General features: G+C 35.4%; 12 protein-coding genes across 12 annotated transcripts; 9 read left to right on the forward strand and 3 right to left on the reverse strand.

The window, feature by feature from the left end:
• Positions 1–791: 791 nt before the first annotated feature.
• RNJ42_04872 (serine/threonine-protein phosphatase) lies at positions 792–1,880 on the reverse strand (the record flags this gene model as incomplete). Its single annotated transcript, XM_071055036.1, has 1 exon — positions 792–1,880. One exon carries the CDS (start codon positions 1,878–1,880, stop codon positions 792–794), a length of 1,089 nt encoding a protein of 362 aa, XP_070909729.1.
• Positions 1,881–2,672: 792 nt separating this feature from the next.
• VMA1 (H(+)-transporting V1 sector ATPase subunit A) lies at positions 2,673–5,783 on the forward strand (the record flags this gene model as incomplete). Its single annotated transcript, XM_071055037.1, has 1 exon — positions 2,673–5,783. The coding sequence occupies one exon, from the start codon at positions 2,673–2,675 to the stop codon at positions 5,781–5,783; it is 3,111 nt and encodes a 1,036-aa protein (XP_070909730.1).
• Positions 5,784–7,074: 1,291 nt separating this feature from the next.
• On the reverse strand, positions 7,075–7,896 carry MRX19 (Mrx19p; the record flags this gene model as incomplete). The annotated part of the gene is made up of 1 exon (XM_071055038.1): positions 7,075–7,896. The coding sequence occupies one exon, from the start codon at positions 7,894–7,896 to the stop codon at positions 7,075–7,077; it is 822 nt and encodes a 273-aa protein (XP_070909731.1).
• Positions 7,897–9,155: 1,259 nt separating this feature from the next.
• LYS20 (homocitrate synthase LYS20) lies at positions 9,156–10,454 on the forward strand (the record flags this gene model as incomplete). Its single annotated transcript, XM_071055039.1, has 1 exon — positions 9,156–10,454. The coding sequence occupies one exon, from the start codon at positions 9,156–9,158 to the stop codon at positions 10,452–10,454; it is 1,299 nt and encodes a 432-aa protein (XP_070909732.1).
• Positions 10,455–11,518: 1,064 nt separating this feature from the next.
• Positions 11,519–11,797, forward strand: RNJ42_04876 (F(1)-ATPase inhibitor IF(1), mitochondrial; the record flags this gene model as incomplete). The annotated part of the gene is made up of 1 exon (XM_071055040.1): positions 11,519–11,797. One exon carries the CDS (start codon positions 11,519–11,521, stop codon positions 11,795–11,797), a length of 279 nt encoding a protein of 92 aa, XP_070909733.1.
• Positions 11,798–12,832: 1,035 nt separating this feature from the next.
• On the forward strand, positions 12,833–13,818 carry RPP1B (ribosomal protein P1 beta; the record flags this gene model as incomplete). The annotated part of the gene is made up of 2 exons (XM_071055041.1): positions 12,833–12,950; positions 13,595–13,818. 2 exons carry the CDS (start codon positions 12,833–12,835, stop codon positions 13,816–13,818), a joined length of 342 nt encoding a protein of 113 aa, XP_070909734.1.
• Positions 13,819–14,271: 453 nt separating this feature from the next.
• Positions 14,272–16,029, forward strand: AIT1 (Ait1p; the record flags this gene model as incomplete). The annotated part of the gene is made up of 1 exon (XM_071055042.1): positions 14,272–16,029. One exon carries the CDS (start codon positions 14,272–14,274, stop codon positions 16,027–16,029), a length of 1,758 nt encoding a protein of 585 aa, XP_070909735.1.
• An 881-nt stretch (positions 16,030–16,910) lies between these two features.
• On the forward strand, positions 16,911–17,861 carry PCL9 (Pcl9p; the record flags this gene model as incomplete). The annotated part of the gene is made up of 1 exon (XM_071055043.1): positions 16,911–17,861. The coding sequence occupies one exon, from the start codon at positions 16,911–16,913 to the stop codon at positions 17,859–17,861; it is 951 nt and encodes a 316-aa protein (XP_070909736.1).
• Positions 17,862–18,758: 897 nt separating this feature from the next.
• DLD2 (D-lactate dehydrogenase) lies at positions 18,759–20,396 on the forward strand (the record flags this gene model as incomplete). Its single annotated transcript, XM_071055044.1, has 1 exon — positions 18,759–20,396. One exon carries the CDS (start codon positions 18,759–18,761, stop codon positions 20,394–20,396), a length of 1,638 nt encoding a protein of 545 aa, XP_070909737.1.
• A 191-nt stretch (positions 20,397–20,587) lies between these two features.
• Positions 20,588–21,043, reverse strand: RNJ42_04881 (uncharacterized protein; the record flags this gene model as incomplete). The annotated part of the gene is made up of 1 exon (XM_071055045.1): positions 20,588–21,043. One exon carries the CDS (start codon positions 21,041–21,043, stop codon positions 20,588–20,590), a length of 456 nt encoding a protein of 151 aa, XP_070909738.1.
• Positions 21,044–21,706: 663 nt separating this feature from the next.
• On the forward strand, positions 21,707–23,740 carry GID12 (Gid12p; the record flags this gene model as incomplete). The annotated part of the gene is made up of 1 exon (XM_071055046.1): positions 21,707–23,740. The coding sequence occupies one exon, from the start codon at positions 21,707–21,709 to the stop codon at positions 23,738–23,740; it is 2,034 nt and encodes a 677-aa protein (XP_070909739.1).
• A 1,274-nt stretch (positions 23,741–25,014) lies between these two features.
• On the forward strand, positions 25,015–27,189 carry RNJ42_04883 (uncharacterized protein; the record flags this gene model as incomplete). Its single annotated transcript, XM_071055047.1, has 1 exon — positions 25,015–27,189. The coding sequence occupies one exon, from the start codon at positions 25,015–25,017 to the stop codon at positions 27,187–27,189; it is 2,175 nt and encodes a 724-aa protein (XP_070909740.1).
• Positions 27,190–27,672: the final 483 nt, after the last annotated feature.

The raw sequence follows: 27,672 nt of genomic DNA on the forward strand, positions 1-27,672 counted from the left end.
CTTTAATATCCTACATCTATTATACGGATTGAGATTAAATAGAACCATGAAGATCAAATCAAATATCTATCCGTCACTAGGGTGGCCATAAGTTTGTTATTAAATACGAATATAGTTACCGTTAACTTCGAACAATCCTTAACAAAACATAAATTTCTGGATCATTAATTAAAGAACGGAATTGAATTATGGTTTCATTATTTTATTTAGTGCTACTAAAAAGCTAGAGAATACGAGATTAGAAATAAATGATGTGGGATGGTTTATATATAAAATTATGATTATACAAGGAAAAAGAAGGATGGCTAAATAATAAAAATAACAAGGTAATAACAAATAAAAAAAGAAAACAATTGGTTTATTATATCATTAACTTTTTTTTTCTTTTTTTTCTTTCTTTCTCTAAATATCTCCTCTCCGAATATCGTCATCTTAAACTTATTTTGTATTTATTTTACATTGTTAATTTCTAATCAATATTTCTTTGTTATTTCTTGAACAACTTTCAAAGCGTATCAACAAGTGTTCATAGGGACAAATTAAAAAGATAAATTAAAATAAAATCATAGGAAAAAAATGAATTGTTATTTTGAGAGTGAAAAATATTTGTTAAATTGCAAATCAAAAACAAAACAAAAACAACATCAAATTCAGGAAAAAAGTAAAATAAGAACAATGAAGATTTTTGATCAGAAAACATTAACAATTAGCAACAATTCTTCTATCGGACTTATTATTATCTTTGTTACTGATTTGTTGTTTCAGAATAACTTTGTCTTCTTTTTGTCTGCTTATAAGAAATAATCAGGAGTCTTTCTACTGACTGTTGGTTCGCCAGGTCTAACAGATGGATCGTATTGTAGGAATTGTCTATTATGGTTTTCATCAACCTCCATGATAGCCGCCTGGTTACCACATCTATAGCAGTAGTTAGGTGCGCTAAAGATTGTGACCACATTTTGTTGGTGGGACCACGCATAACCTTCCATGACCAGCTGGTGTGCCCTTGCTACCAATGACAGATCGTTTGTGTGGTTGAACTGTTCACTGATGTCCTGACCGAAGGTGAAACCTGCACCTCTGGGACTGATACCCCATCCGCCTCTGTCATCTGGGTCTGACCACAGTAGATCACACATAGGACCCTCATGTGGCACTTCCTGTATTCTATTCAGCTCTCTCACTTGGTCGATAGTCTCTATCATCGGAGACAGCCCACCGTGGAGACAGAAGATCTTGTTATCCACCAGGGCGGTGATTGGGAAGTAGTCAAACAAGTCCGTGAACATCTTCCAGACGTTGGCACTACCGTATTTTCTGAGACACTCGTCGTAGAACCCGTACACCTGGGTAATCTGCCTAGACTCGTGGTTACCCCTCAGTATAGTGATTCTATGTGGATACCTCACCTTCATTGCAACCAGGTAAGACACGGTCTCCACTGAGTAGTACCCTCTGTCGACGTAGTCACCCATGAACAAGTAGTTCGTGTCGGGACATGGCCCACCAATCTTGAACAACTCGATCAAATCATGGAACTGCCCATGCACATCACCACATATAGTCACTGGGACATTAATCGGCTGCACATTCTCCTCATACTGCAACACCTCCACCGCCATCTTACACAACTTAGAAACATCGTCTTCCGACAACACCTCACACTTCCCAAGATGCTCTATCCACTGGTCTAACTGCCCAATATTAGAAGAATTCAACTCCATCTTACCACCCTTATCATTATCATTCTTACTATCAGAAAACGTAGCATCCTTAAACGCCTCATCAACTTCATCTCCTATACTATCACTCGTATTATTCGCATCTTTATCCAATTGATCTACCGCATCATGCATAGGAACATCCATATCCATGTCCATTTCTTATTTTTCTTTTTTTTTTGAGTTTTTTTTTTTTAATTACTTCTTTCTATCTTTAGTTCTTTTAATATAATTCCTTATCTTCTCTCTCTTTTGCTATTACTCTCCCTCTTCTCTCTCTCTTCTCTCTTCTATCTCAATCTCTCTCTCTCTCTCTCTCCACTCTCTTATTAACTATAAATACAATAAGAACCCTCTCCTCCCCTTCATGATATAAATAAATTTTTTCTTCTGTCTCTCTCTCTCTCTATGCTCTTCAAAAAATAACAACCCCCCCCTTGCTTGAACATATTATATGGGTAACCCTTTTTTAGAGACCTTCTTAACCCAAAAAAAAAAAAATTTATAAAAAATGAGCATCACACCACTGTTAACACTCTTCTTACCCGGAAACAAAAAACCTTCAACAAAAAGGGGGGGTGTTGGTGGTATTATATACGAGTAAGTCACAATACTCAAAACGTTACAGATGATATAATAGTATACGGGATAGCTCGTTGTATATCCGTATATTGGAATATAATATAGTACGATTATATCCACATGCATTTACTCACTGTGAACGTGGATTTGCTGTAATATTTTTTTTTTTTTTTGGTTTTTGGTTTTTGGTTTTTGCTTTCGGGGGAGACTTATTATCAGATAGGGCATAAGGGCACAAGGGCAGAAGAGCACAAGGGGGAGGGGGGTTGGAAATACAGTCTTAGTGTTTTTAGTCTTAAAATTAGATCTTATACTATTTGTTATAAAATATCTCTCACTACAAAAGCAAGCTAATACCAAAAAATAGTAATGGCTGGTGCAATTGAGAATGCTCGTAAGGAGCTGAAGCGTGTGAGTCTGGACGATGCTGAGTCGCAGTATGGTGCTATCTATAGTGTTTCTGGTCCTGTTATTGTCGCTGAGAATATGATTGGGTGTGCCATGTATGAGTTGGTTAAAGTGGGTCATGACTCCCTAGTTGGTGAAGTCATCAGAATTGATGGTGACAAGGCCACCATTCAAGTTTATGAGGAGACCGCCGGTGTTACCGTGGGTGATCCAGTGCTGAGAACCGGTAAACCTTTGTCTGTGGAGCTGGGTCCAGGGTTAATGGAGACCATTTACGATGGTATTCAGAGACCATTGAAGGCTATCAAAGAGAGTTCACAGTCTATCTACATCCCAAGAGGTATTGACACACCAGCGCTTTCGAGAGACATCAAGTGGCAGTTCACACCTGGTGCTTATAAAGTTGGTGACCACATCTCTGGTGGTGATATCTTTGGTACTGTGTTCGAGAACAGTCTGCTAGAGAGCCACAAGATCCTATTGCCTCCAAGAGCTCGTGGTACAATCACCTGGATCGCCCCAGCTGGTGACTACACAGTTGACGAAAAGGTTCTAGAGGTCGAATTTGACGGTAATAAATACGAATACTCCATGTTCCACACTTGGCCAGTTCGTGTGCCTAGACCAGTTGCAGAGAAATTGTCAGCGGATTACCCTTTACTGACAGGTCAGAGAGTCCTAGACGCTTTGTTCCCTTGTGTTCAAGGTGGTACCACATGTATCCCTGGTGCCTTCGGGTGTGGTAAGACCGTCATTTCCCAATCGCTATCTAAATACTCAAACTCCGACGCTATTATCTACGTTGGTTGTTTCTCTAAGGGCACAATGGTCATGATGGCAGACGGTTCCAACAGAGCTATTGAGACTATTGACATAGGCGAAATGGTCTTGGGCCAAGATGGTAAACCAAGAGCTGTGGTGGCACTACCTAGAGGCTATGATAACATGTACAACATCGAATTAGAAGGCGAACAAGATCTATCATTTACTTGTAACTCAAGACATACTCTAGTGCTGAAGACCGAACAAAACGTCCAACTACATGACAATCTATCAGTTACCTACCTAGCACTAGGAACTCTAATACTTGAAGCGGAGAGCCGTGCTGTACAAGTTGTTCAAGAATCGAGTGAGTTTTTCAAAACCATTGAGGAAGCCCAACAATTCGCTCAATCAATTGATCAATCCCCAATCTCATGGAATCTAGAGGTCAAGGATATCGAACTACTAAGCACTGAGGTTCGTGCTTTGACCAAACAGGCCGTCAACCCTGTATTGCTACAGACCCCATCTCTAGAAAGACAATTAAACTCTGCTTCTGGCAACGTCTCCGACCTGGCATACGCCATCGGTGCTTGGTTGGCATCTAGCTCAAAGCTAACAGACAGTATCGACATTCCATCAAACAAACAATCCATTACATCTAAGATCGCAAATATACTTTCGTCATTCGGGGAGCAATATACCATCTCTAATGAAACCACAGCCACTACATACACTCAAACACAGAGTATCCCATTGATAGATAACAACAAGCATGTAGGTAATGCCAATGTTTTTGTAGACCAAGAAATTATTGAACCAGTTAACCGCATTTCCTTGAGAAAAGAAAATTATTCTAGTAACATATTCTCTGAAGTTACTTCAACTATGCTATCCCAAAACGGAAAAGCTATCCCTGAACAGTTTATCCATGATACTTTTGAAGTTCGTGAGAATTTATTGGCTGGTATGATTGACGTTAAGGGTAAGGATGGCGATGAGTACATCCAACTTGAGAATATAGATGAAGAATTGAAGGCTGGTATCTCTAGATTGGCTCGTTCTCTAGGTTTGAAGTGCAGCAATGTTTCCACTACTCTAAGATTATCTGGTAATAATCTAGGTTCTACTATCAAAAACAGTGTAGGTAAGTGGAACATTTCTACGAAAACTAACTCCATAATGGAACCACAGCTAATGGACTTTACCGTCGAAAAGCTAGCAAAGGACACTTACTACGGTATTACACTAGAAGATAACTCTGATCATCAATTCCTACTTTATAACTTAGTTCTGGTCCACAACTGTGGTGAACGTGGTAATGAAATGGCTGAAGTCTTGATGGAATTCCCAGAATTGTACACTGAAATCAGTGGCAGAAAGGAGCCAATTATGAAGCGTACTACTCTAGTTGCCAACACATCTAACATGCCCGTCGCTGCCAGAGAGGCCTCTATCTACACCGGTATCACTTTGGCCGAATATTTCAGAGATCAAGGTAAGAATGTTTCTATGATTGCTGACTCTTCATCAAGATGGGCTGAGGCCTTGAGAGAAATTTCTGGTCGTCTTGGTGAAATGCCTGCTGATCAAGGTTTCCCTGCTTACTTGGGTGCTAAATTGGCCTCCTTCTACGAAAGAGCCGGTAAGGCAGTTGCTTTAGGTTCTCCAGACCGTGTTGGTTCGGTTTCTATTGTTGCTGCTGTTTCCCCAGCTGGTGGTGATTTCTCTGATCCAGTTACCACAGCTACTCTAGGTATTACACAAGTTTTCTGGGGTCTAGATAAGAAACTTGCTCAAAGAAAACATTTCCCATCTATCAACACCAGTGTTTCCTATTCAAAGTACACTAATGTTCTAAATAAGTACTATGACAGTAATTACCCAGAGTTCCCTGTTCTAAGAGATCGTATGAAGGAGATTTTGTCCAATGCTGAAGAATTGGAACAGGTTGTCCAATTGGTTGGTAAGTCTGCTTTGTCTGATAGCGATAAGATTACCTTGGATGTTGCCAGTTTGATCAAGGAAGACTTCTTGCAACAAAACGGTTACTCCAGTTATGATGCATTCTGCCCAATTTGGAAGACCTTCGATATGATGAGATCATTTATCGGTTACCATGATGAAGCTCAAAAATCAGTTGCCAATGGTGCCAACTGGTCCAAGCTATCAGAAGATGTCTCTGATGTTAAACATGCTGTCTCATCTTCTAAATTCTTCGAGCCAAGTAGAGGTGAAGAGGAGGTTCATGGTGAATTTGAAAAGCTGTTCAATAATATGCAAGAAAGATTCGCTGAATCTACTGATTGATATGCTTTCTTTTATTTTTTATTAATATATAAAACACTGTAATAAAATAAATCCACAAAAAAATATAATCTAGTCAAGACTTTTTAAAATACCTAGTAATTGCACTATCTCCATAGAATAAAATTAAGGAAACACCGATAGCAAAAACCCTTAAAATTACATAAATACATATAATGAAAGTTGTGTGATTATTCAAAATTCTTTTTTATTTTTAAAACGATCCAAAAATATTTCTTTTAAATTATAAATTATATAACTTTACAAAAATACCTCTAGATACTTTTTAATTATTTTTTTTTTTTAGATATGGAATGCAAAACAATAATATCTAAATATCATTAACGAGCCAGAATGAAATCATTAACAATAAATGGATTTATAGAAGATTTATATTAATATACCTTCAATCCGCTTATTTGGATCTGGCTCTCACCTTCCGTCTCTTTCTCTTAAGTCTTCTAACTCTCTTCTTTCTCCACTTAGCACGCATCGTGAAATGTATGTGAGTGTATTGGTCTTTTTAGTAAAGAAGAAATAATACACTGTAAGAAGAGAGACGAGAAATAACGAGAAACTTACTGAAACAAAAAACTAACTTTCTTATATAGTTCAATAATCTCACCAATCCGTGTGAGATGGAGGATTGCATTGCTCACCCTTCCCTCATCGGCCCCAATGCGTGTTTGCGTGTTAGAAGGGGGTTACCCGGCAACCATAATTAATTTTTTTCCCTCCTTCCGCCCTTAATTTTCTCTAACTCTCACTTGCTTTGTTTCCCTACACGCTGTTGCGTCGCATGTACGAATCGGGAAATTTTTGTGCTTGTTTTCTGAATTTCAAGCGAGTAACACATCTTAGTACGCTGATTTGTTATACACGTGCTTGCTAGAAATGCGGAGGTATCCAATTTTTTTTAATTTTAAATTTTATCGTTTCACTTTTTTTCGTTGGTAATAAGATAGTACTTCCTCTTCGTTAGTAGTGCAATGTATGGGTGTTTGCGTGACAATGCGGGAACATGTACGGATGGTAAGTGCTCGAAGTTGTGACTGCTACTATTCTATCAAAAAAAGTAATTCCCAGCGTAAACTTTAGAGCGCTGAGTGGTACAGTAGCAGTTAAGAAGGCTGGAGCTTTTGCGAAATTAGGGTTATGGTAGAATTAAGATATTATTGAATTAGGTCATTTAGTTTTAAAAAATTAGTTTATTTATAGATATAGAAGTAATAACGGAATATAGGTATATATGTTACTATGAAACACTGGTCTTTTTAACGAATAATTATTTACATCACTGTCCACTTTCTTGTCTGATAGCTTTCAGAAGCTTTGATTCTAGTTCCTGAACTTCAAGCTGATCCAATATTATGGGTAATTGTTCTTTAGTAAGTTCTTCTCTTTCCATAACTGTGGGCAGCTCGAAAAAGGACAGTTCTGAGGTTTCCTCATTGACAATTCTTTGTAAGTGCTTAGCACCCAGATAGGCCTTGTAGTTACAGTAAATACGGTAAGTCAGGTAAAATCCAGGAACATTGGGGATCACTGGTAATAGTATTAGTGGTATGGTTAGCGGGAGCCCCAGTAGACAATAGATGATCTGACGTTTATGATATGTCAGACCATGGTTACTCAATCTTCTAAGGGAATCAATGATTTTAGAAGCATCATTGTTCCCTTGAATTGGATAGTAGATGTGTAAAGGTAGTAGATGCTCCTTTCCAAGCTCAGCGTTCTTATTATACTCAGTCAATGTGATCTTATCATCACTATCACGCAATCTCTTCAATAATGCACTCTCATTCGGCACACTGGCCAGACTATCCTCGGTCCACGATACAGTATCCAGCAGTTTATTTATATACAAAACGAGTTTTTTGTTATAACTCTTATCAGATTCACGCATTTTATTCCATATTTTCAATGACTTCTCTACGGTCCACCTCTCACATCGTATCAACAGGGATTTCTGATTTAATAGATCATCACCATGCTTGTAATATACAAATTGTTTGTTATTACGTATCGGAAGCACTAAAAGCTTGATAGGATCCTTCAAATATTGTTGTAACGTCCTACTTTGAAACGTATGGTATAGTCTTCTGTTCAACATCATCTATCCTACCACTTTGCTATAATATCATAACAACTTCTCTTTTATCCCTCGCGCCCCTTAAGAGTACTTATATGTAATAAAAGCTTTATTTAACTAATAATAACTCGCTTTCCACCAGATTTTTATTTTTTTTTCTCATGTTTATTAAAATCTAATAATATACCAGATACTCATAAGGCTTCTGCCCTCACTTGACACAAATCCCCTTGCTCACTATAATTTTAACCTCATCCCACCCCCGCTTCCATTTTTAATTTTTTTTTGTCTTTATAAAACCACTAACGCCGTACAGATCTTCTCTAAATTTCTTCTTTCTTTTTTTGTTAATATTAAGATTAGGGATCCCTTTAAAATTTCTTAATTTAAAAAAAATAAAAGGTTCTGATCATGTGACTAGATCTCGACTTGATTTTTGAAATTAAGTTTCGATATGCCGGGTAAGTTTTATATTTCTTGGAAAGCAAAAAATTAAAAAGTGGGAAATGAAAAAATCCCGATGGGAAATTATATTTTTTTATTAGGTATCAAAATTATCCAGGGTTTTCAATTTTTTTGTTTTTGTGAATCATCGCGGATCTCTGCTGGGATGTAGTAACTGCGGAATATCACTTACGATACGGGAAAAGAGCAAATTTAGCCAAATTCCACCTCAATTTTTCGCTATAATCAATTCGAGAACTCGAGTATGTAGAAGGTATCGTAGAGAATTGCTTCTATGCTTCAATTCTAAGATGGAATTATTGGCAAAAAATTAAAATCGCGACGGGATTTTCTTGTATTGGATTGTTAATTAGCAAATTGCTTAATTTTTTTTTTTAAGGGTGTCTCTGGCGGCTATTAGAGTAAATTTTTAAGTGGATGTTATCATAAAGTGACTCAACTGAATACAGAGGTGTAAAATTACATGGTCATTACATAAATATTTAGTTCTAGAAAAGGGGATTTCTTTGTATTTTGTTAGCAATCATCAATTGCTTAAAATAAAGTTTCATTTTATCAGTCATTTAGACAATGAGATCATGACGCTTACTAAAAGAAGAAAGGAACAACGAGGAAAAATTTTAACTGTCAAATGATAGCTATTATATACATAAATTAATGAAAGAAAAAGTTTTTCTATATAAAAAGTAGGAAACTGAATGCTTATCTCTTATCTCTTATCTTATCTTATCTCATCTCATCTCATCTCATCTTCTATTCACAAATATTATAAAGGTAACAAAGATATATTCTTATATTTTAGATAAAATTGATTAATTATGACTGCTAGTAATCCATATGCCCCAAGTCCAACTGATTATCTCTCTAATGTGAATAGTTTTCAATTGATTGATTCTACTCTAAGAGAAGGTGAACAATTTGCCAATGCCTTCTTTGACACCGAAAAGAAGATCGAGATTGCCAAGGCTCTTGATGATTTCGGTGTAGACTACATTGAGTTGACCTCACCAGTTGCCTCTGAGCAATCATACCAGGACTGTAAGGCCATCTGTAACTTGGGCTTGAAGGCCAAGATTTTGACCCACATCCGTTGTCATATGGATGATGCTCGTGTTGCTGTTGAGACTGGTGTTGACGGTGTAGATGTTGTTATCGGTACCTCCAAGTTTCTGAGACAATATTCTCATGGTAAGGATATGAACTACATCGCTAAGAGCGCTGTTGAGGTTATCGAATTCGTTAAATCCAAAGGTATTGAAATCAGATTTTCTTCTGAAGATAGTTTTAGAAGTGACCTAGTTGACCTGCTAAATATATACAAAACAGTTGACAAGATCGGTGTAAATAGAGTGGGTATTGCTGACACTGTCGGCTGTGCAAACCCAAGACAGGTCTACGAACTGATAAGGACCTTGAAGTCCGTCGTGTCATGTGATATCGAATGTCACTTTCACAACGATACCGGTTGTGCTATTGCCAACGCATACACCGCTCTAGAAGGTGGCGCTAAACTTATCGATGTCAGTGTATTGGGTATCGGTGAGAGGAATGGTATAACTCCTTTGGGTGGTTTGATGGCCAGAATGATTGTTGCTGCCCCAGACTACGTCAAATCCAAATATAAGCTTCATAAGATAAGAGATATTGAGAACCTGGTGGCTGAAGCTGTGGAAGTCAATATTCCATTTAACAACCCAATTACAGGTTTCTGTGCCTTCACTCACAAGGCTGGTATTCACGCTAAGGCAATCCTGGCGAACCCTTCAACCTATGAAATCCTGGATCCACATGATTTTGGTATGAAGAGATATATACACTTCGCCAACAGGCTGACAGGTTGGAACGCTATCAAGGCAAGAGTTGACCAACTAAATCTAAACTTGACAGATGACCAAGTCAAGGAAGTTACAGCAAAGATTAAGAAGCTAGGTGATGTCAGACCTCTGAATATTGATGATGTGGACTCTATAATCAAGGAATTTCATGCTGAAATCACTACTCCTCGTTTAGGGGGTGCTAACACATCTACCAAGACTAGTAACATTGACTTGCAAAGTTTGGATGCCATTCCAGAAACCGCTAACGAACCAGCTAAGAAAAGGACTAGAATAGAGTAATTTCGTAAAAAAAAGTACTTTCCAATGACTCTTTTTTTTTTTTTCTCTCACCAATCCCATCTCTTCTTAAATATATAGACTACAAATTATATCTTATTACTTATTTCTTTAACTATTAAAATAATGATTTATATCATCATATACACAGCCCGCTACTCTGATATGCAGAAAAACCTTGTTTTATACGAACTTTTATGATCACCTCATACACTCTTCAGTATGTCCCAAAGAGCAGTCATAATCAGCTGTTATTGACGATCATCAGCAGGCCATTGGGATTACCCTCCCATCTCATGCATCGCAAAACCCATTGGTAGGATGATTTTTTATTTTTATATCTTTTATCACATTTAAAGGGTACCACCTGTTCCCTTGTAAGCCCTTGGGAATAGCCTTCAAGTTACCCTACTGAATATTCACTCTGTAGAAAATAAACTATTTCATGCCTGGTTTTGTCAGACCGAAGAGAAAGACATCAAATACTGTTCAGTTATTGGTTGAATCATGGTATTGCTCAGAAACCGTGGAGAGCAATAGAATGGGGGACTGAGGGCCAATAGTGAATGGAGACAAATTCTAACAAAACAAAACTAAGAAATGTCACAGAGAGGGCTTGAGTCAATCGAAGAAAGAGAGGGAAAATGTTTATCGTGTGGGTGTTTAATACCAAGTGTTCTGAGGGTTAAGAAATCCGGTAACTAGTATCTTGAATTTTATTGGGTTTTAGATTCCCCCTCCACAAAAACACATATTGGATATTGACTTGTGATGTTGGTCATTACGAAAATGTCCAATACGTCGGAGCCTATCCTCTTATATTATTTCCTAAATACTAAGGGCACAGAGGTGATGATAATAGTGCCACAAAGGTATCACTTGTAATCGGCTTTATCTTTATTTTTTTAGGTCTATTATATATTTATTATATCTTCCTTTTTTCTTTATTTTACTTTTAATTTAAAAGGCTCGGTATAGAAATTGTAAAATTGGTTTCATTTATCTATAAGAGGTACAATCCATAACGATAAACACTTCTTAAGTAAAAGCAATAACTATTAAAAAAAATGTTACGTCAAACTGCCAACACACTAAAACAAAGTAGAAATATAACACCATGCTACAATGTCATGAGGACCTACTCTAATATGCCACCACCAGTAGGTGGCTACTCATCCAACGGTGGAAGTGGTGATAGTTTTAACAAGAGAGAGAAAGCTGCCGAAGACTACTTCATCAAGCAACATGAAAAGGAACAACTGAGAAACTTGAAGGAGCAACTAAAGCACCACAAGGAACAAGCACAAGATTTGGAGGAGAAAATTGAGAAGATTACCAAGAACTGAAAGAGCATGCAATAAAACCATGCAATAGACATTTGTATATTAAGAGTACAAAAACTATCAATAAACAAAAACTAAATTAAAAAAAAATAAAAAGAACTAACAAGAAGGAATAACTTGAAAGATTTTTAGAGAGTCACTGCATTTTTCTAATGTACATGTTATTGAAATATACAAAATAAACTTTATTTTTTTTTTTTACCCTAAAATATTCTGAGCCTTTTTATATTCCTATCTTTTCAATATTAGATATTACATCTAAGCTTTCTTCATACTAAATTTTTATTGATTATTCTTTCATACTTCACCCCAGTCTTTATATATATATATATATATACATATATATTAATTAAATATTCCAAAATTTACAGATTAAAGGACTATCTAATCGATTTTGAAACTATCATAGGATACTGATTGCTATAGCGCATTAATATGGTCACGTTATTTAAGGGTTTTTAGTCCCATGTCAAAAACTCGTCAAGATTAAGAATAATATTTGACTGCTTACTGTGGAAAACACCCAGACACCCTCTTAATCCTTTTTAGGTATAGAAACCTCTTTTTTTATATTCATTAAAGAGATATTAAGCTTTATATTTTGTGTTCCTATATTTGGAAAAGTTACGCACGTGCAATAAAAGTGCCGCATAGCTGGCATATTCAAAGATGCACAATTGGTCAAGGACCAACATTAAATTGGTAACCCGGAATACACAATTATGTTACCCGTCCCGTGAAGTACGAAAAAATTATAGAAAATTTTTTTTTATTTCGACTGCTTCAATTTTTGTCAAATTTGGTCATTTCCTCATCGTTTTTCGTCAGTTTTGCTAGAGCACTAGGTGTCTGCACTGAAGGTTGTCTGGGAAGAAACCAATTCAACTATCGAATTGTTATGATGTTTTTTACTTATGTTTCTGACATTAGTGGTCTTTAGTATATACCTTTTTATTTGTATTAAATGAATTCTTGTTATATTCCCTTTCTTATCTAAAGAAGCTCGGTACTCATCAAACTAGATATAAATAATATAAAATGTCTGACGCTGCTATCTCTTACGCTGCCTTCATCCTTGCTGATGCTGGTGTTGAAATCACCGCCGACAACCTATTGACCTTGACCAAGGCTGCTGGTGCCAACGTTGACAACGTATGTTAAATTGAATTTTTAAAATAAAACTTATAAGGAATTCTGGAAGGTATTTATCTTTTTATTAGTGGATACTTTGAAAAAATAGTTGTTAAAGCACAAATACAAATTACCATAATGAAGAAGTAAATTAAAGATAAATTATATGACCTTGAATTGATAAGCTGTTTTGCAAAAGGGACGTAATACTAACAAGATAAACTGTTTAACCTATTTTTTTAATGTTTCTGATATTTTTTTTGAAAGGAAAAAATTCTGAACTCCATTTGATACTACTCCATTGAACTGACTCTTCTCCTTAATATGATTAGAAATATAATTGGGGTTTAATCTATGAAAAACACACACCAAGAGGCTCCAGAAAATTTCCCTACATTGAAGCTGAAGTAATGCAATACCTTAGTTGTGTTAACTATAATGGATACTGAAATGAAACTGTGCAGATTGTGCTAAAGATAGCAAAACAAGAATATATGGAGGATAGATAATTCAATATCCTGGAAAAACTGTGAGTAAGGGGTTTTAAGACTAGTGTATAAATGTTTGATTTAGTTTGACCCCCAATTAGCCACTCAATAAAAACATAAAAGAGGAAAGTAGATGGAATGGATCAAATAGATTAACATTGATCAATAGACAATAATACAGTAAAATCTTTTCAGGTCTGGGCTGATGTCTACGCTAAGGCTTTGGAAGGTAAGGACTTGAAGGAAATCTTGTCCGGTTTCCACACTACTGGTGGTGCTGCTGCTGGTGGTGCTGCTGCTGGTGGTGCCGCTGCTGCTGGTGGTGCTGAAGCTGCTGAAGAAGCTAAGGAAGAAGAAGCTGCTGAAGAATCCGATGACGACATGGGTTTCGGTTTGTTCGACTAAGCGCAATCCTTGCATTCTTCATCAATATATATCTTCATAATTCAACTTTTTTATAATAAAATATCTACCTAAGTTATTCTGATATGTTTTGGGGGTTTAATCGGAGCCCTATACTAAAGAGTACTTCCGTTTATTCAGATGCATGACTATAAATATGTCACGTGATCTAGATTCTTTATGCTGCGTTCATGTATCGGGAAAAAAATTAAATACTAAGGGTTCTCTAGAGTATTATACATACCAACCATTAACGTGCTGCTCAAGAAAGACATTATCGATACTTAGATGCAGACTTCTTTTATACGTTGCCTCATGGGCTACTATCTCAGTAATAAATAAATAAGAATTTCAATTATCAATCATCATTACTTAACATAAACTCTATATTCCAATACATTAAGGAATTTACGGCTGTACGATCAAAAGAAAAGTTAGATAGATACTACAATAATAATGGTACGAATATCAAGTACAGCATCATACTTTATGCCTTTATTTTGCTCTAACAAACCTTCGGTGGTTGTAGTAGCAACCTTATTAGCCACCATGCTATTTGCAGTAGCATATTTATCATCTACATTGCTTCTGAATAAATATGATGATCCTTCAATGTTTGCGCCGAACAGTCAAGATTATTTCAGAACATTCTTACTTGGTTTCTTTTCACCATACCTATTGTTTTTTATGAAAATGTTTTTATTGAATATAAGTCCCTCACAAAGACTTTTGAATCTTATTGTTGATTTTCCTGTTAATGACACTTTTTTCTTGCTAATTCTTATTGGATTAGCGTATCCACAAATCCAAGACGGTCATAACCATATAACATTAATTGATTCTGACGGAGATGATGCTTCTGCTCTACAATGGCACATCATACCGAGACAATCTTATATTTTCGGCATTTCCTGGTCGTTAAGTGAATTCATTATTTGTGTTATCCAAAATATATTCCAATATCAAGAGGTGTCTTTTGCAAATCGGTCTTTAGAAAACAATTCCAACGATGGTTTCAAATCTGATCTACAAAATACTACCTTAAATAAACACAATATTACGTTGTCTAGTTGTATCGGGGTAAGAAGGAAGTCGTCATCTATATCGAATAATATTTATTCATCGGAAATAGATGCCATTAATATGAAGGGCAACTATGGAACTATAACTACCATGGATCATAATAGCTGGGATAAATTTAAAAAGCGTAATAGCTATCATAATGAATTTGCTGGTACTGACGCTAAAGGCGCTAGTAAAAGAGATATCAAAGATGATACATTGATATTAGTCGATCCAAAAGATAACTCATTAAGAATTACTTCGCTAAGCAGAGAGGGTGACCAAATAGATAGGAATGAAGAAAGTGAACCAATATTTAAGGATAAAAGAGGTTTTACGTGGGTCCGTTGGAGAGACAGAAATTTCAATGAGGTGGAAAATCATGTAATTTCTGATGTAAATTCAGGTGTTAATATTTCCACACATGCTGAGAACATAATTGATAAACTATCTTCTGCTGGTGAACAAAAGGCATATTTTACTCTATCAAATTTGAATAGCTTGGGTAAAAATTTCATGATTTTAACCATCGTCTTAATTAGTAACATATGGATGACAATTGGTCAAGCTTTACTAATGTCTATCTTCTTCATATACGTTACCGGTCATGAAGATTTATTTTCGGAAGTTGTTAACTATTTTGGGGATAAAGATTTATTGCATTTTCTGTTATTGGTCTTTCTCCCGTATATTACGTTGAATTTCTTTGTTAATACGTTTATCTACCTTCAAGATACGCTAGTTGAGTGGTTCATAGATCCTTATTTGAATTCCACAGCTGGTTCTGTTCCAGGTGGCAGGAAGTACTCCACATACCTGAATATGGAAAACTCGCTTTTATTTTCTAAAAACTCCGTAAATAAGCCTCCAAACAATAGGTATGGCCAAGATTTGTCCGCTTCTTATGACTCCTCCTCTTTATTAGAGAGCTCCCTTTTTTACGGAAATCATGTTGCAGGGGAAGATTACGAAATAAATGAACCAAAACCCATCAGAATAGCTAAAATGATTATTACGAAATGGAAAATTATATCAGCATCTGACCAGTTTGTTTTAGCTGCTATGTTCTTATGGGGTCTCAGTGTTTTTATAACTGGATTAGTGGCAACTATACCTTTTGATTTTGACAGCATTAACTACCACACCCTTTAGGAGTAAAATAATAATAGGTTCAAAAATATTTGAGCTGGTTATACAAAAGTTACTAGCACATCATCCAGATCACATGACTACCCAGCCACTTTTATTTCTTTTTCACTCAAACTCCTTTGTCTTGTTACTCTGTCTAAGAAAATCCCGTATAAGCATCTTTTTAGAAGAAAATAAAAGAAAAAAAAGGTTTAGTTCGATACACCCTGGCTTAGAAATCGACGCATCATTCTACTTTGTTTAAAAAAAGCTGGGCACTGGTATTAAAATAGGACGACTCAGCCATTTTGCAGCGGTTATTAGATAGTATTCCACAATCAAAGAAGAAGGCTAAACTATTGTTGCAAATCTTATAATTCATGCTGGGTACTATCTAACCAAAAATTGTATCTTGGATGGACAGATCATTCACATCTTCCAAAATGCTTTTGATATACATTTCCTGTGCTGGTAACAGGCGTAAGGTTTTTATGATCTGTTTAATATCAAGGTATTCTGGCTATCATTTGGTATATCGTAGCTATTTGTAACTGAAAAAGATCCATGATTCCACCGGCGTTATATTCTTAGAATTAGAAGTACAAAAAAATGAGGTTGCTGGTTAGTGAAATTTAAAACCAAATTGGCTAGAATCTTTCTAAAATTACTACATGTTGTAACTCCGCATTACTGCAAACAAAAAGAATATATATATCGCTAATTTTTTTCTTCTATCCTTTGCTTAAATCCTTCCTCGACTTATTTCTTTCATTTAGTCAATACGAAATTTAACGAAATTCTAAGAGTGAGATAATTTTTCATTTCTAGCTACCGGATCCAAACCAATAAAATAAAAAATCCGAATATTAAATTAACTATTTAACGTGAGTGCAAAGCTATAAATTATGTTACTGAATGAATTATATAATGATGTCATCAGTCTAGATGTTTTGAAAAAGTTCCTTCAAAAAAATGTATCTAATGAAATGATCGACTTTCTAGTTGATAAAACTAACAGTATTATAAAAATTAGACGCTCTTCTGAAAATAAGACGATAGAACTTAGAAATTTCATAAAGGTACTTGTAATATCATCAAATGTACAAACTGCAACACTGATTTCAACTGCTGTATATTTAGACAAATTAAGAGCTATAATCCCCTCTAATGTATGTGGAATTGACAGCACCAGACACAGAATGTTCCTAGGCTGTCTTATTTTGGCTGCTAAATCGTTAAATGATTCATCACCATTAAATAAGCACTGGACTTCATACACCAGAGGTTTACTTACGTTAAAAGAAATAAATACTATAGAAAGGGAGTTGCTTTCTTATTTCAAATGGGATATTAATATAACATCAAGTGAAATTATCGACTCTATCAAGCCATTACTAATTCCAATTAAGGATGAGATAAAAGAACAAACCAGTTGCAGTACTACATTTTTTACACCATCTCCATTGTCATCTACAAAGGAAAATATGGTACCATTGGACGGTTACAAAACACCAGAACAATTTCAGCACTCATTTACAACGAGTCCACTGTCTATGACATCTCCATCATCCGTTGCTAGTACCTATTGCGAAAGCGTCTCACCATCATCTCACAGAACGATAAGACATGAATATCCATATATGAGCGATAACTCCTCCACCCCTAATTTAGCTGAGAGCCCTGATAGGAATTCAAATCTAGAGAAATCTAATAATCAATATGATTTAAATTGCTATCATAATACGGTATCTAACAGCCTAATTGATTTAGCTAGTATCAACGATGATCTCGAAAAAATGGCTCCGAAAGCTGCTGATATTAAGAACAAGAGATCTAGATGGTCATTGATTTTTTAATTCTTAAAAACCCTTAAGTTATGAAACATTTTGAGCATCAATAACGGATAATTAGCCTTATAGCTCATCTCCTAATTATGTTAATATTCCAATTTACCTAACTGCATTTGCTTTCCTGAACTGAATTGAAAAGAAAAAAAATAATAACTATTTTCGAAAATTGTAGTGCATATAAATTCATTTTTTATACATTATTTAGTCATGTATGTTTAATATTAAATTAAACTCATTCGTATATTTATATTGCTAATTCCAATATATCTAATTCAATAAGTCATCGTTATCATTATCTTTTTCTTCCAAGATTAACCAGAAAGTATCGTGTTGCGACATTCAAGGTTGGAAACAATGACAATGGTTCATCTCTTCAGCATCAATGCTAAAATACTTCTGTCATTTTAAACCCATTTACCCAATTGATATATCCGTACTGTTTGATGAGTCAGGTGACTCTTCTAGAATTCCCACAGTTTTTGGAATTCTATAAATTTTCCTGACTTCTTTTCTTTTTTTAGTTATCTAATATAACTTCTATGGACATAATTCGTTGTTCTGAATTGAGCAATCAGATACTGAATCAATGCAATATAACAGGAATTTGAAATCAGCACAATTGGTGTCTCTGTCTGAGATTCTTTAAAGCTCATAGTAAGAAAGAATAAAAAATCTACTCCTCCTTATATTATAGTCATTTTAGCATCAGGTGACTTTACACGTTTAGTACAGTTCTTTTTTAATTGGTACTAGATTTTCAGTTTTTTTTTTTGATTGACTAGATTATTAATTCTGTATTTCGCTGGTATTAGGAACATTTTATACTTCCTATAAAACAGCACTCGATATTAACTGACTTGGTCTTCAATCTTGCTTTGGATTAGAATAGAGGTAATTATTAGTATGAATAAGTACGGTAGGCTGTGTAGGAGCACACATTTGAGATTTGCTTTACCGCATGCTGGAATTGCTAATCGTAGCGTTTTAGTCTTGGGGCGCAAGGCATATTCATCCCAAAGGGTTGTTAATAACATTAGAAACCACAGATGGTACTCCTCGAAACTAGCACCAAAACTTACAGCTGAATCCTATCCTGATGTAAAGAGAGACCAAAGGTTTAAGTCCTTGAGTTCCGAAGATATTGCTTACTTTAGGTCATTTTTGTCAGAATCCGAATTAGTCGAGGCTAATGAGGGCAATGATAACATTGCAGCCTTTAATGAGGATTGGATGAGAAAATATAAAGGTCAGTCTAAGTTACTGTTGAAACCGAAAACTGTTGTTAATGTTTCCAGAATCATGAAATATTGTAACGAAAATAAACTGGCTGTTGTTCCTCAAGGTGGTAACACTGGGTTAGTCGGTGGTTCCGTTCCAGTATTTGATGAAATCATCCTTTCTTTAGCCAATATCAATAAGATCAGAGAGTTCGATCCTGTCAGTGGTATTTTCAAGTGTGATGCTGGTGTTATTCTGGAGGCTGCAAACGATTACCTTGAAGAACAGGGATATATATTTCCATTGGATTTAGGAGCTAAGGGTTCGTGCCATGTAGGTGGTGTTGTAGCAACTAATGCCGGTGGTCTAAGACTGTTGCGCTATGGTTCCTTACACGGTTCTGTGCTAGGGTTGGAGGTTGTTCTGCCAAATGGTAAGATTGTAAATAGCATGCATTCCCTAAGAAAGGATAACACTGGTTATGATCTAAAGCAATTATTTGTTGGATCTGAAGGTACAATTGGTATTGTTACTGGTGTTTCAATCCTTGCCGCTCCAAAACCGAAGGCTACAAATGTGTGCTTCTTGGCAACAGATGATTATGCCACTGTTCAAAAAGTCTTCGTCAGAGCTAAGCAAGAACTCTCAGAAATTTTATCAGCCTTCGAATTTATGGATGATAAGTCATTGCTCTTGACAAAAGAACATTTGAAAGATGTTCAATTCCCATTAGAAAATGAATATCCATTTTATATACTGATCGAAACTTCGGGATCTAATAAAGAACATGATGATAGTAAACTAGAGGCTTTCTTAGAGAGTGCCATGGAAGATGGTTTGGTTGTTGATGGTGTAGTTGCTCAAGATGAGACTGAGTTGGCTAATCTATGGCAATGGAGAGAAATGATTCCTGAATCAAGTCAATCACATGGTGGTGTTTACAAGTATGATGTTTCTTTACCATTGAAGAGCATGTACTCTTTGGTTGAAGCTTGTAACGAAAGATTGACTGAGGCAGGACTTCTAGGCGATGCTCCTAAACCAGTTGTTTTCGCCATAGGTTATGGTCATGTTGGTGACGGTAATCTGCATTTGAATATTGCTGTACGTGAATACACTAAAGACGTCGAAAAATGTCTAGAACCTTTTGTTTATGAATTTGTTCAATCTCATTTCGGCTCAGTCAGTGCTGAACATGGTTTGGGATTCCAAAAGAAGAATTATATCGGATATTCTAAGACCCCAGAAGAAATTGAGATTATTAAGGATATAAAGAATCATTTTGATCCAAACGGTATTATGAACCCATACAAATATGTTTAAAGGACTTTTATAAATTATATTCTAGTAATACATATTCAAAAATAAAACACTTTTAGGCAATTAATGTTATATAATTGTAAATGAAGCCTTGATTCATACTTTCACAGGAATAAGAGTCGTCAATGGGGTTTTTATTTTTGTTTTATACTCTATCATTTATAGTTTACATATATATTAGTAATGACTGTACCTTATGGAACAAAACCACCAATCCTCAAACTTTGTAGAGCAGCGCTGCTAATATGTCTAAACCTTGCCGACCCCAGTGGTGTACCTCCGTACCAACGCGTAACAATCACAAGTACATTAAACACATTTACACGTTCTAAAAGAGTCAAAAGCCGCTGTCCAGCACCAGCTTCACCACAATCAGAACTACCTTGCTGTACATTTTTAACCGTTACTTCTACCTCCGGTGACGAATTTTTCTTGTTTTTCTTTTTACCACTAGAATTGGATTGTGAATGGGAGACAACCGCTGTACGCCACGCATACATATGCATATGACTAGCCTTGGAAATGTGTTTATCACTCTGGATCATCTGTGACAATATATCAGGTATGTCCGCTTGGTCTTTCAACACACAACATCGTGCTTGAAACTTAGACTTTCTATCAACAACTAAATCCGAAACATTCCATTGCATAATTAATCGTATTTGTTCTCCATTAATCCTTCTCTAACTTAACACTATATCTTACGATAAACAATATACCATTATATGAGAGAAGACAAATTTCAAGTAGCCATTGATCACATGGAAGTATATTATATTATGCTTCTTGTACGGTGCTTTCTGTGCACTGCTTTCCTCGAGACATGGAAAAAAAATAAGGTTATTAAAAAAGCATAGAACAAAAAAATTGAAAAACTTCTCTGCATCGGTAATTTGAGAATTTGTGCAGGCAAATCTCTGCGGGACGAAGGTACCTTTGTAGAAGGGCCAGAAAAGAATATAAGCTCATTTTTTCTTTCAGGGCTCTCTTTTTATATAAGGAATATATTCTTGTGGGGGTGTGAATGAAGGTTAACAAGACAAAAGGAGTTCAAGACATATAAGTTTCAAAAGGTAGACAAACGACCTCTTTTTAAAATAAGTCAGAAAACAAAGGAAATAAGAAAGAAGAAAAACAGGTGACAATAAAAAAGAGTGCTGAGTGAACAGGGCAAATGTATTTGATTCTAGAGAGCTATAACGAAACTCCAGTAAGTTTTTAAGATAAAAAAAAGTAGAATAAAATAATAGACTGTTAGTTTTGGTATTAATAAAAAAAAGACTATAAATTTATAGAGAGGAACGAAAGGAAAAATGTCCAGAGATTTTAGGTTCATGGTTTCCACGCCTTGCAATGAGAGTGGGAAACCATCTGGATATAGAGTATTTGATTTGATAGATAATCGGCTTGAACCGGTTAAATTCAAATGTTTTGATAAAAGAGCTGAGGTGGATAATAGTGTTGAGATGTTTTGCTATTTGAAACCCTGTGAAGGGGCAGTAGTTGAAGAATCCGATCAACAACACAGACCAGATTATATGCTAATAGGCAAATCAAATGGCTACATAGAGGTAATCAAGAACTATAGTGATAAAATATCTAATCGACAAGAAATACGACCTGATTTCCTCTTAAGATGCACACCAGATGAGGGAAATGGGAACCGGAATACTGATAATACATTAGTAGGGCTGGAGTATCTTCAAGGTCTTTTATATTGTTGTACTAGTGCCGGGAAACTGTACGTGTTCTTACTTAATTTACCGAATGACTATATTCAAGTTTCTAGTTTAAACACAGCATACTCGAATAATGCGGGCATTCCTCTTCCAACATCTAATAATGGCAATTTGTCCAATAACTCACCAGAAGAAGCGAAGTTTTGTCAGTTAATATCTTACTCTGAGGAGTTGAATACTCGGAATATCTGTCATTATTTAATACCGATGGAAATATACCATTTGAGTGAGAGCGTCTCACAGTATTATACGAACACCTGTTACAAGGGTTTAACAACATATCGTTCATCCATCTATATTCGTTTAGATCATGGTGTGACAACTTTCCATATCAACCCTTTAGATCGTTTTAGTTTTTTAATCTCGTCCTTTAGAATGCCACTGATGATAAGGAAGATTATGATTTCAATGACTTTCGTAAACTTTTTGAAATGTTACTTGGATAAGAAGAATATTCTAGAACGTGCACTAGGTGAAATAACATCGTGGGATAAAATATCCGAACGAATGGGATTTATGAATTTATTATATATGCTTGAGAAAGAAATTTTGAACGAACCTGATACCGAAGCCCATTTATGGGACGAAATTGTTCACCTATCCGGGACTGCTTTGTTACATTCTATTATTGTTTGGAAGCAGAAATACGGCACATCTAGAGATGATATACAAGCTATTTTTAGAAGAAGGGCCCGCTTAGCTCAACCAACGTTAACTGATATTCTTCATATCCCTGGGAGACCAGTCAGAAGAACAGAACACAGACTTCGAAGGACAAATGTGGAATTTTTTGATAGAGTGGAGGTAGACATTCCAAATCCTGCCAAATGGGAAGTAGAAGGTTTCCTTCGTAATATTAAAAAAAATGTTTTTACTTCGGATTTTGCAGTAGTACGACAGAAGCCAAACCCATCCGCTAGCATAGTTGATATATCCTCGCTGGTAAGGAATGAAACAATGACATCGTTTCTAACCGACAACTATCGTAATATGGATATTTTTATGATCGATAAATATCTTTCGTTTCAAGTATTTCGCCCTAAGTATTTGGATGAGCCTCTAGTTAAGCTAAGTGGGTTTCCATCATGTAGCTATTTGGGTTCCGAACTGACAGAATTGAGGGAGGATAACGAATTTGAATATTATGTGTCCTTCATGAATAACTTTAAGAGAATGTTTGTTTTCAATGAATCACTGGTGTTTATATTTGGCAGTGGTGGTATCTTGTTCCTAGATAAAAACATGTTAAAGAGTGCCAAACACATTGAAAGGAATATAGAAAGTTCAATATCTATGATCCAAATAGATCTTGGTCTGGTTAACGATACAATGTTAATCATAGATCGCTGTGAGCGTTGTGAGGATTGTGACGGTTATAGTATTGATTTTCGAGTTGTAGTATCGAATCTCGCTGGCGAGATTAAAGTGATACGTTGTTCTATAGATCCTCATACAAAATTTGGAAACGGTGAAGTTGTTGATATGTTAAGACTTGCAAAACCTGGTAGAATAGTTGATAAACTGAACTTTTTGTCGTTTATTCCTACTAAGCATAAGCGCTCAGCATCATTCTCTGCTTTTTCGGATGCAAAACGTCCAAAAATCTAATTTCTGGATATACAATTATCTGGATATACAATTATAATTGTACTTAACTTGTCCTGTCAATAAATCTTTTTGAATATTCTAATAAAAAAAGAGAATTTATATTAACATATATATAAATAGATATTTTTTTTCATCAAAGCGACATTCTTAGTAGCCAGAATATTTATGTTAAGTGAAATAAATTGAAGTAAATTCATGCTGTAGTGGTTATCAAGGAAACTTCCTAGTAAATATCGTTTATTCATTCAGGTATTCGAAATTCTGAACCGTTATGATTCTTTGATTTTCAAAGTATTTACCCGGTTGTAAATCATAACAAATTTTCTACGGAGAATTAGTAGCTGATAAAAAAGCATGCAACCTGTACATCATTGCTTAGTCTATTTATACATGCGTTTCCGTGCTTGCCTCAAAAGCTCGTGAAAAACCACTGTGCAGATACGTAATGAATCATTTGCGGCTGTTTGCTCTAAGAAAATGTCGTACAAATGGTTATATCATCGGATTTTCTATGCATCGCGGCGTTGCCTTTAATCACCATGTAGATGGACCCTGACATAATGACGTGGCCTGGAGTAAGGTGCAATATTAAAAAGCGAATTAAAGAACGGCACCGGCTGTATTTCGAATTAATATTATGCAGGATACTGCCAATTGGACGCATTTGTTTTAAGAACACAGTGTAATCTTTTCTTTCACTGTATAATTGATATCCTTCGTGCTTAATCGCCAGTGTATATCCATTAAGTATTAAAGTTTTTTTCCTATACTCCCCTGCTGCAAATATAAATGATATGCTTAAAAAGTTTATAACTCTTACTTAATTGCTTACAACTGCTGTAGCAAATTAATTGTATGCAATTTGTAGCCTTTACGCCTTTCCAAATTTAAGGGATCAATATTACCTTTTTAATTTGCTGAATAAATTAATAGGAAGGTAAAGTACGTGTCCAGTTATAGTGGTGTGTATAACCTTGAATTAGCCGTTCCAAACTTCATTTAACAGTCTGTCTGTTGCTGAACACCTAAACTTCGACTAAACCAGTGTCAATGCATGAACAGCAGTTTGTTAGCAAATTTGTAAAGCATTGGTATAAGATGATATGTGGTTTATTAAGTAAGATTTATATATATATTATATGGCTTGAGTCAATTAAGATATAAAGAGAGTTTAAAAAATCCTTTGGATTAAATATTCATTTATTATTATGTAGACGCTTACCCTCAGAATTGACTGAATGAGGACAAGCTTTTATAATTAGTCTTAGTGATAGATGAAGAGATCAACCTTGTATGACAATGAAGCACAAGATGGCCAGTATCGACATGGTATCGTCGATGAAGAGGCTTCTAAATTAGAGGAGAATAATGCCCATCATCTTAAATATGAAAAGAAAAAGTGGTCTAAGAAATTTACTGGTAGAGATTTTTTTTATGCTATTGGTAAGATAAGAAATAGACTTTCAAAACAGACTGTCTTTAAGACAAACGTACAGAGGAATAAGAATATTATATTTATCAGTACAATTATCTGTATTGTTTTCCTATGCTTGAGGAAATTTTACCAAACAGAATCTATTCACATATCAGGAAATGGTAGCTCACATTTAAATGTAAAATCAATAAAAATTGATTCAAACAGTAACTTGAAGATCCACCCTAATGCAGAAACTAAGAATAACTTACAGAATTTAAACTTAAAACTAGAAGAAGCTGATGAGAAACACAAAAAATTTGAAACATATGAAGATTTCGTTAGCTATATTCAAGATAAGGTACCTATAGTTGATACTAAACTTGAATTGACTAAAGCAGACGTTTCATCTTTAGTCGACATGCAACCATTTGAGAAAATGGCAACCGGAAGAGATTTTCATGAGACATATGATGATTTCCTATGTACAGGTTATCAGTCAAATAGAGATTTACCAGATGAGCATGAGAGAACAAAATGTACCAGAGCTGGTTTGGGTGATATGATATTTATTGGTAGGAATAAGAAAAACCTGGCTCATAATTTGAAAGATGTGAAATCAATGTTGTCAGAAGATGACGTATATGCACCAATAATTGAAGGTACAGAGGTTGATGAACCAGGACAGGCTTTTGAAAAGAAGCAATGGTTCCAATTCGGAGCTGTGACGCAATGGCTAGAAGAACATCAATGCTACATAGTTTATAGCAGAGTCATAATATCGCAACCAGCTATGAGAGAGGTTGGAACAATATCACTTATAAATGCCCAGGTCTATGATAAACAATGGAATGAAATAAAAGAAAAAAGGATTCCTTATCTTGATGCACCTCCTCCACCACAAGATTTAGAATCCAGGTTAGAACAAATTGATAATAAATATGCAGTTAACAAAAGATGTGATAGATCTCTGGAATCAGTTGAATACGATAAGTGTGTGCAAGCAAAGGATATAAGGATTTCCAAAGCGAAGAAAGAGAAGGATGAATTAACCAGCCCTTACTATATTACATATCCAACAGTGATCAAAGTGCCCTTCTTCTTCGAGAAAGGTGGATGGTTTGGCGGTCCTGAAGACCCCAGAATGATTTTGCGCCCAACAAAAGATGGAGTAATGGAACCTGTTCTAATTTATAGTATTCGTGAAGATCTAGAATACCATGATAGGAAAATGCAGATAGTTTTACCCCATAGAAAAGATCTTCCAGTAATACGTTTGAAAATTGATCAAGAGATGCCTCTCTTTCAAAAAAATTGGGTACCTTTCTTAAAAGAGGATGATCAGGGTTCTGCGACCTCAATGGGTACCATACATGTAATTGTTAAAACGTATCCTTTGCATATAGCGAAATGTGATCTTGATTCTGGAATGTGTAAAACTGAATTTGATGGCAAAGAAGAAATACCAAATAATAAATACGCACTTGACGAGTTTAGAGGTGGGACGCAATTTGTCAGATTCCCTGCCGTATTACCTCAATTAAAAGGGAGAAAGTTATGGCTAGGGTTTCTGAAGAATCACGTCAAGAACTGTGGTATATCAGAACATTTCTATAGACCTCACCTTGCAGTTATGGAAGAGATTGAAGGTAAATACTATATCAATTTAATTAGTAGCACAATCCACTTCAATGATGATGTTTTAGGTTGGGATTTGAAAACTCAAAAGGCAGAAAGAAATAATGTCCTTTCTCCAGGTTCTATAGCAAGTTGGGATATCTTGTCTCAGAATAGAATTTCAAAAAATTATCAAGATATCCTTCGATTAACACTAAGTGAAGCTGATGCCGTTTCTAATGTGGTTACTATTAAAGGGATTCTACCTTTCATCATGAATAACTATAAAAAACCAGGAACACTTGATACAATAGATTGGAAAAAACAAGATATTGATCAAAGGGCAGGATTTGGAGCGAAATGTGCTCTAGAACATATCAAAGAGTACTGTGAATTTTATGGTAGCATCCATGGATAGTGTAAAGGTTTTATATTCTCTCTGATGGTAGTTGGGAGTCAATTTCCGAAGTATAGCAGATATATTCTTTTTAAAATTCTTTTGTTATAGATATTTTCATAGCTTTGATTCCTTTATATTCATTAAGAGATTATGAACTCAATGTAGTGGTTCATTGATGTTGAAAAAAAAGCTGGCAAATAATATTGATAATTGTGCAAAATTAATTAATTATTACTCCTGTACAAGCAGCTGTTGCCTATCAATCTTAAGCAAAATTTTGATGTTGTGTTAGTTACTATTTTTGAATATTATTACTGTTCCAAAATCAAGAAATAAGAAGGTCTCTTGGCCCAGTTGGTTAAGGCACCGTGCTAATAACGCGGGGATCAGCGGTTCGATCCCGCTAGAGACCATTTTTTTATTTTTACATAGTGGAATTTCTTAGTATTTAATGATTAGGTATTGAAATTTGTGCCTAATATAATATTTCCAGTCGCTATT

The sequence above is a fragment of the Nakaseomyces bracarensis genome, assembly GCF_045282275.1.
Source record: "Nakaseomyces bracarensis strain CBM3 chromosome Unknown Scaff13_0, whole genome shotgun sequence".
Taxonomy (NCBI): domain Eukaryota; kingdom Fungi; phylum Ascomycota; class Saccharomycetes; order Saccharomycetales; family Saccharomycetaceae; genus Nakaseomyces; species Nakaseomyces bracarensis.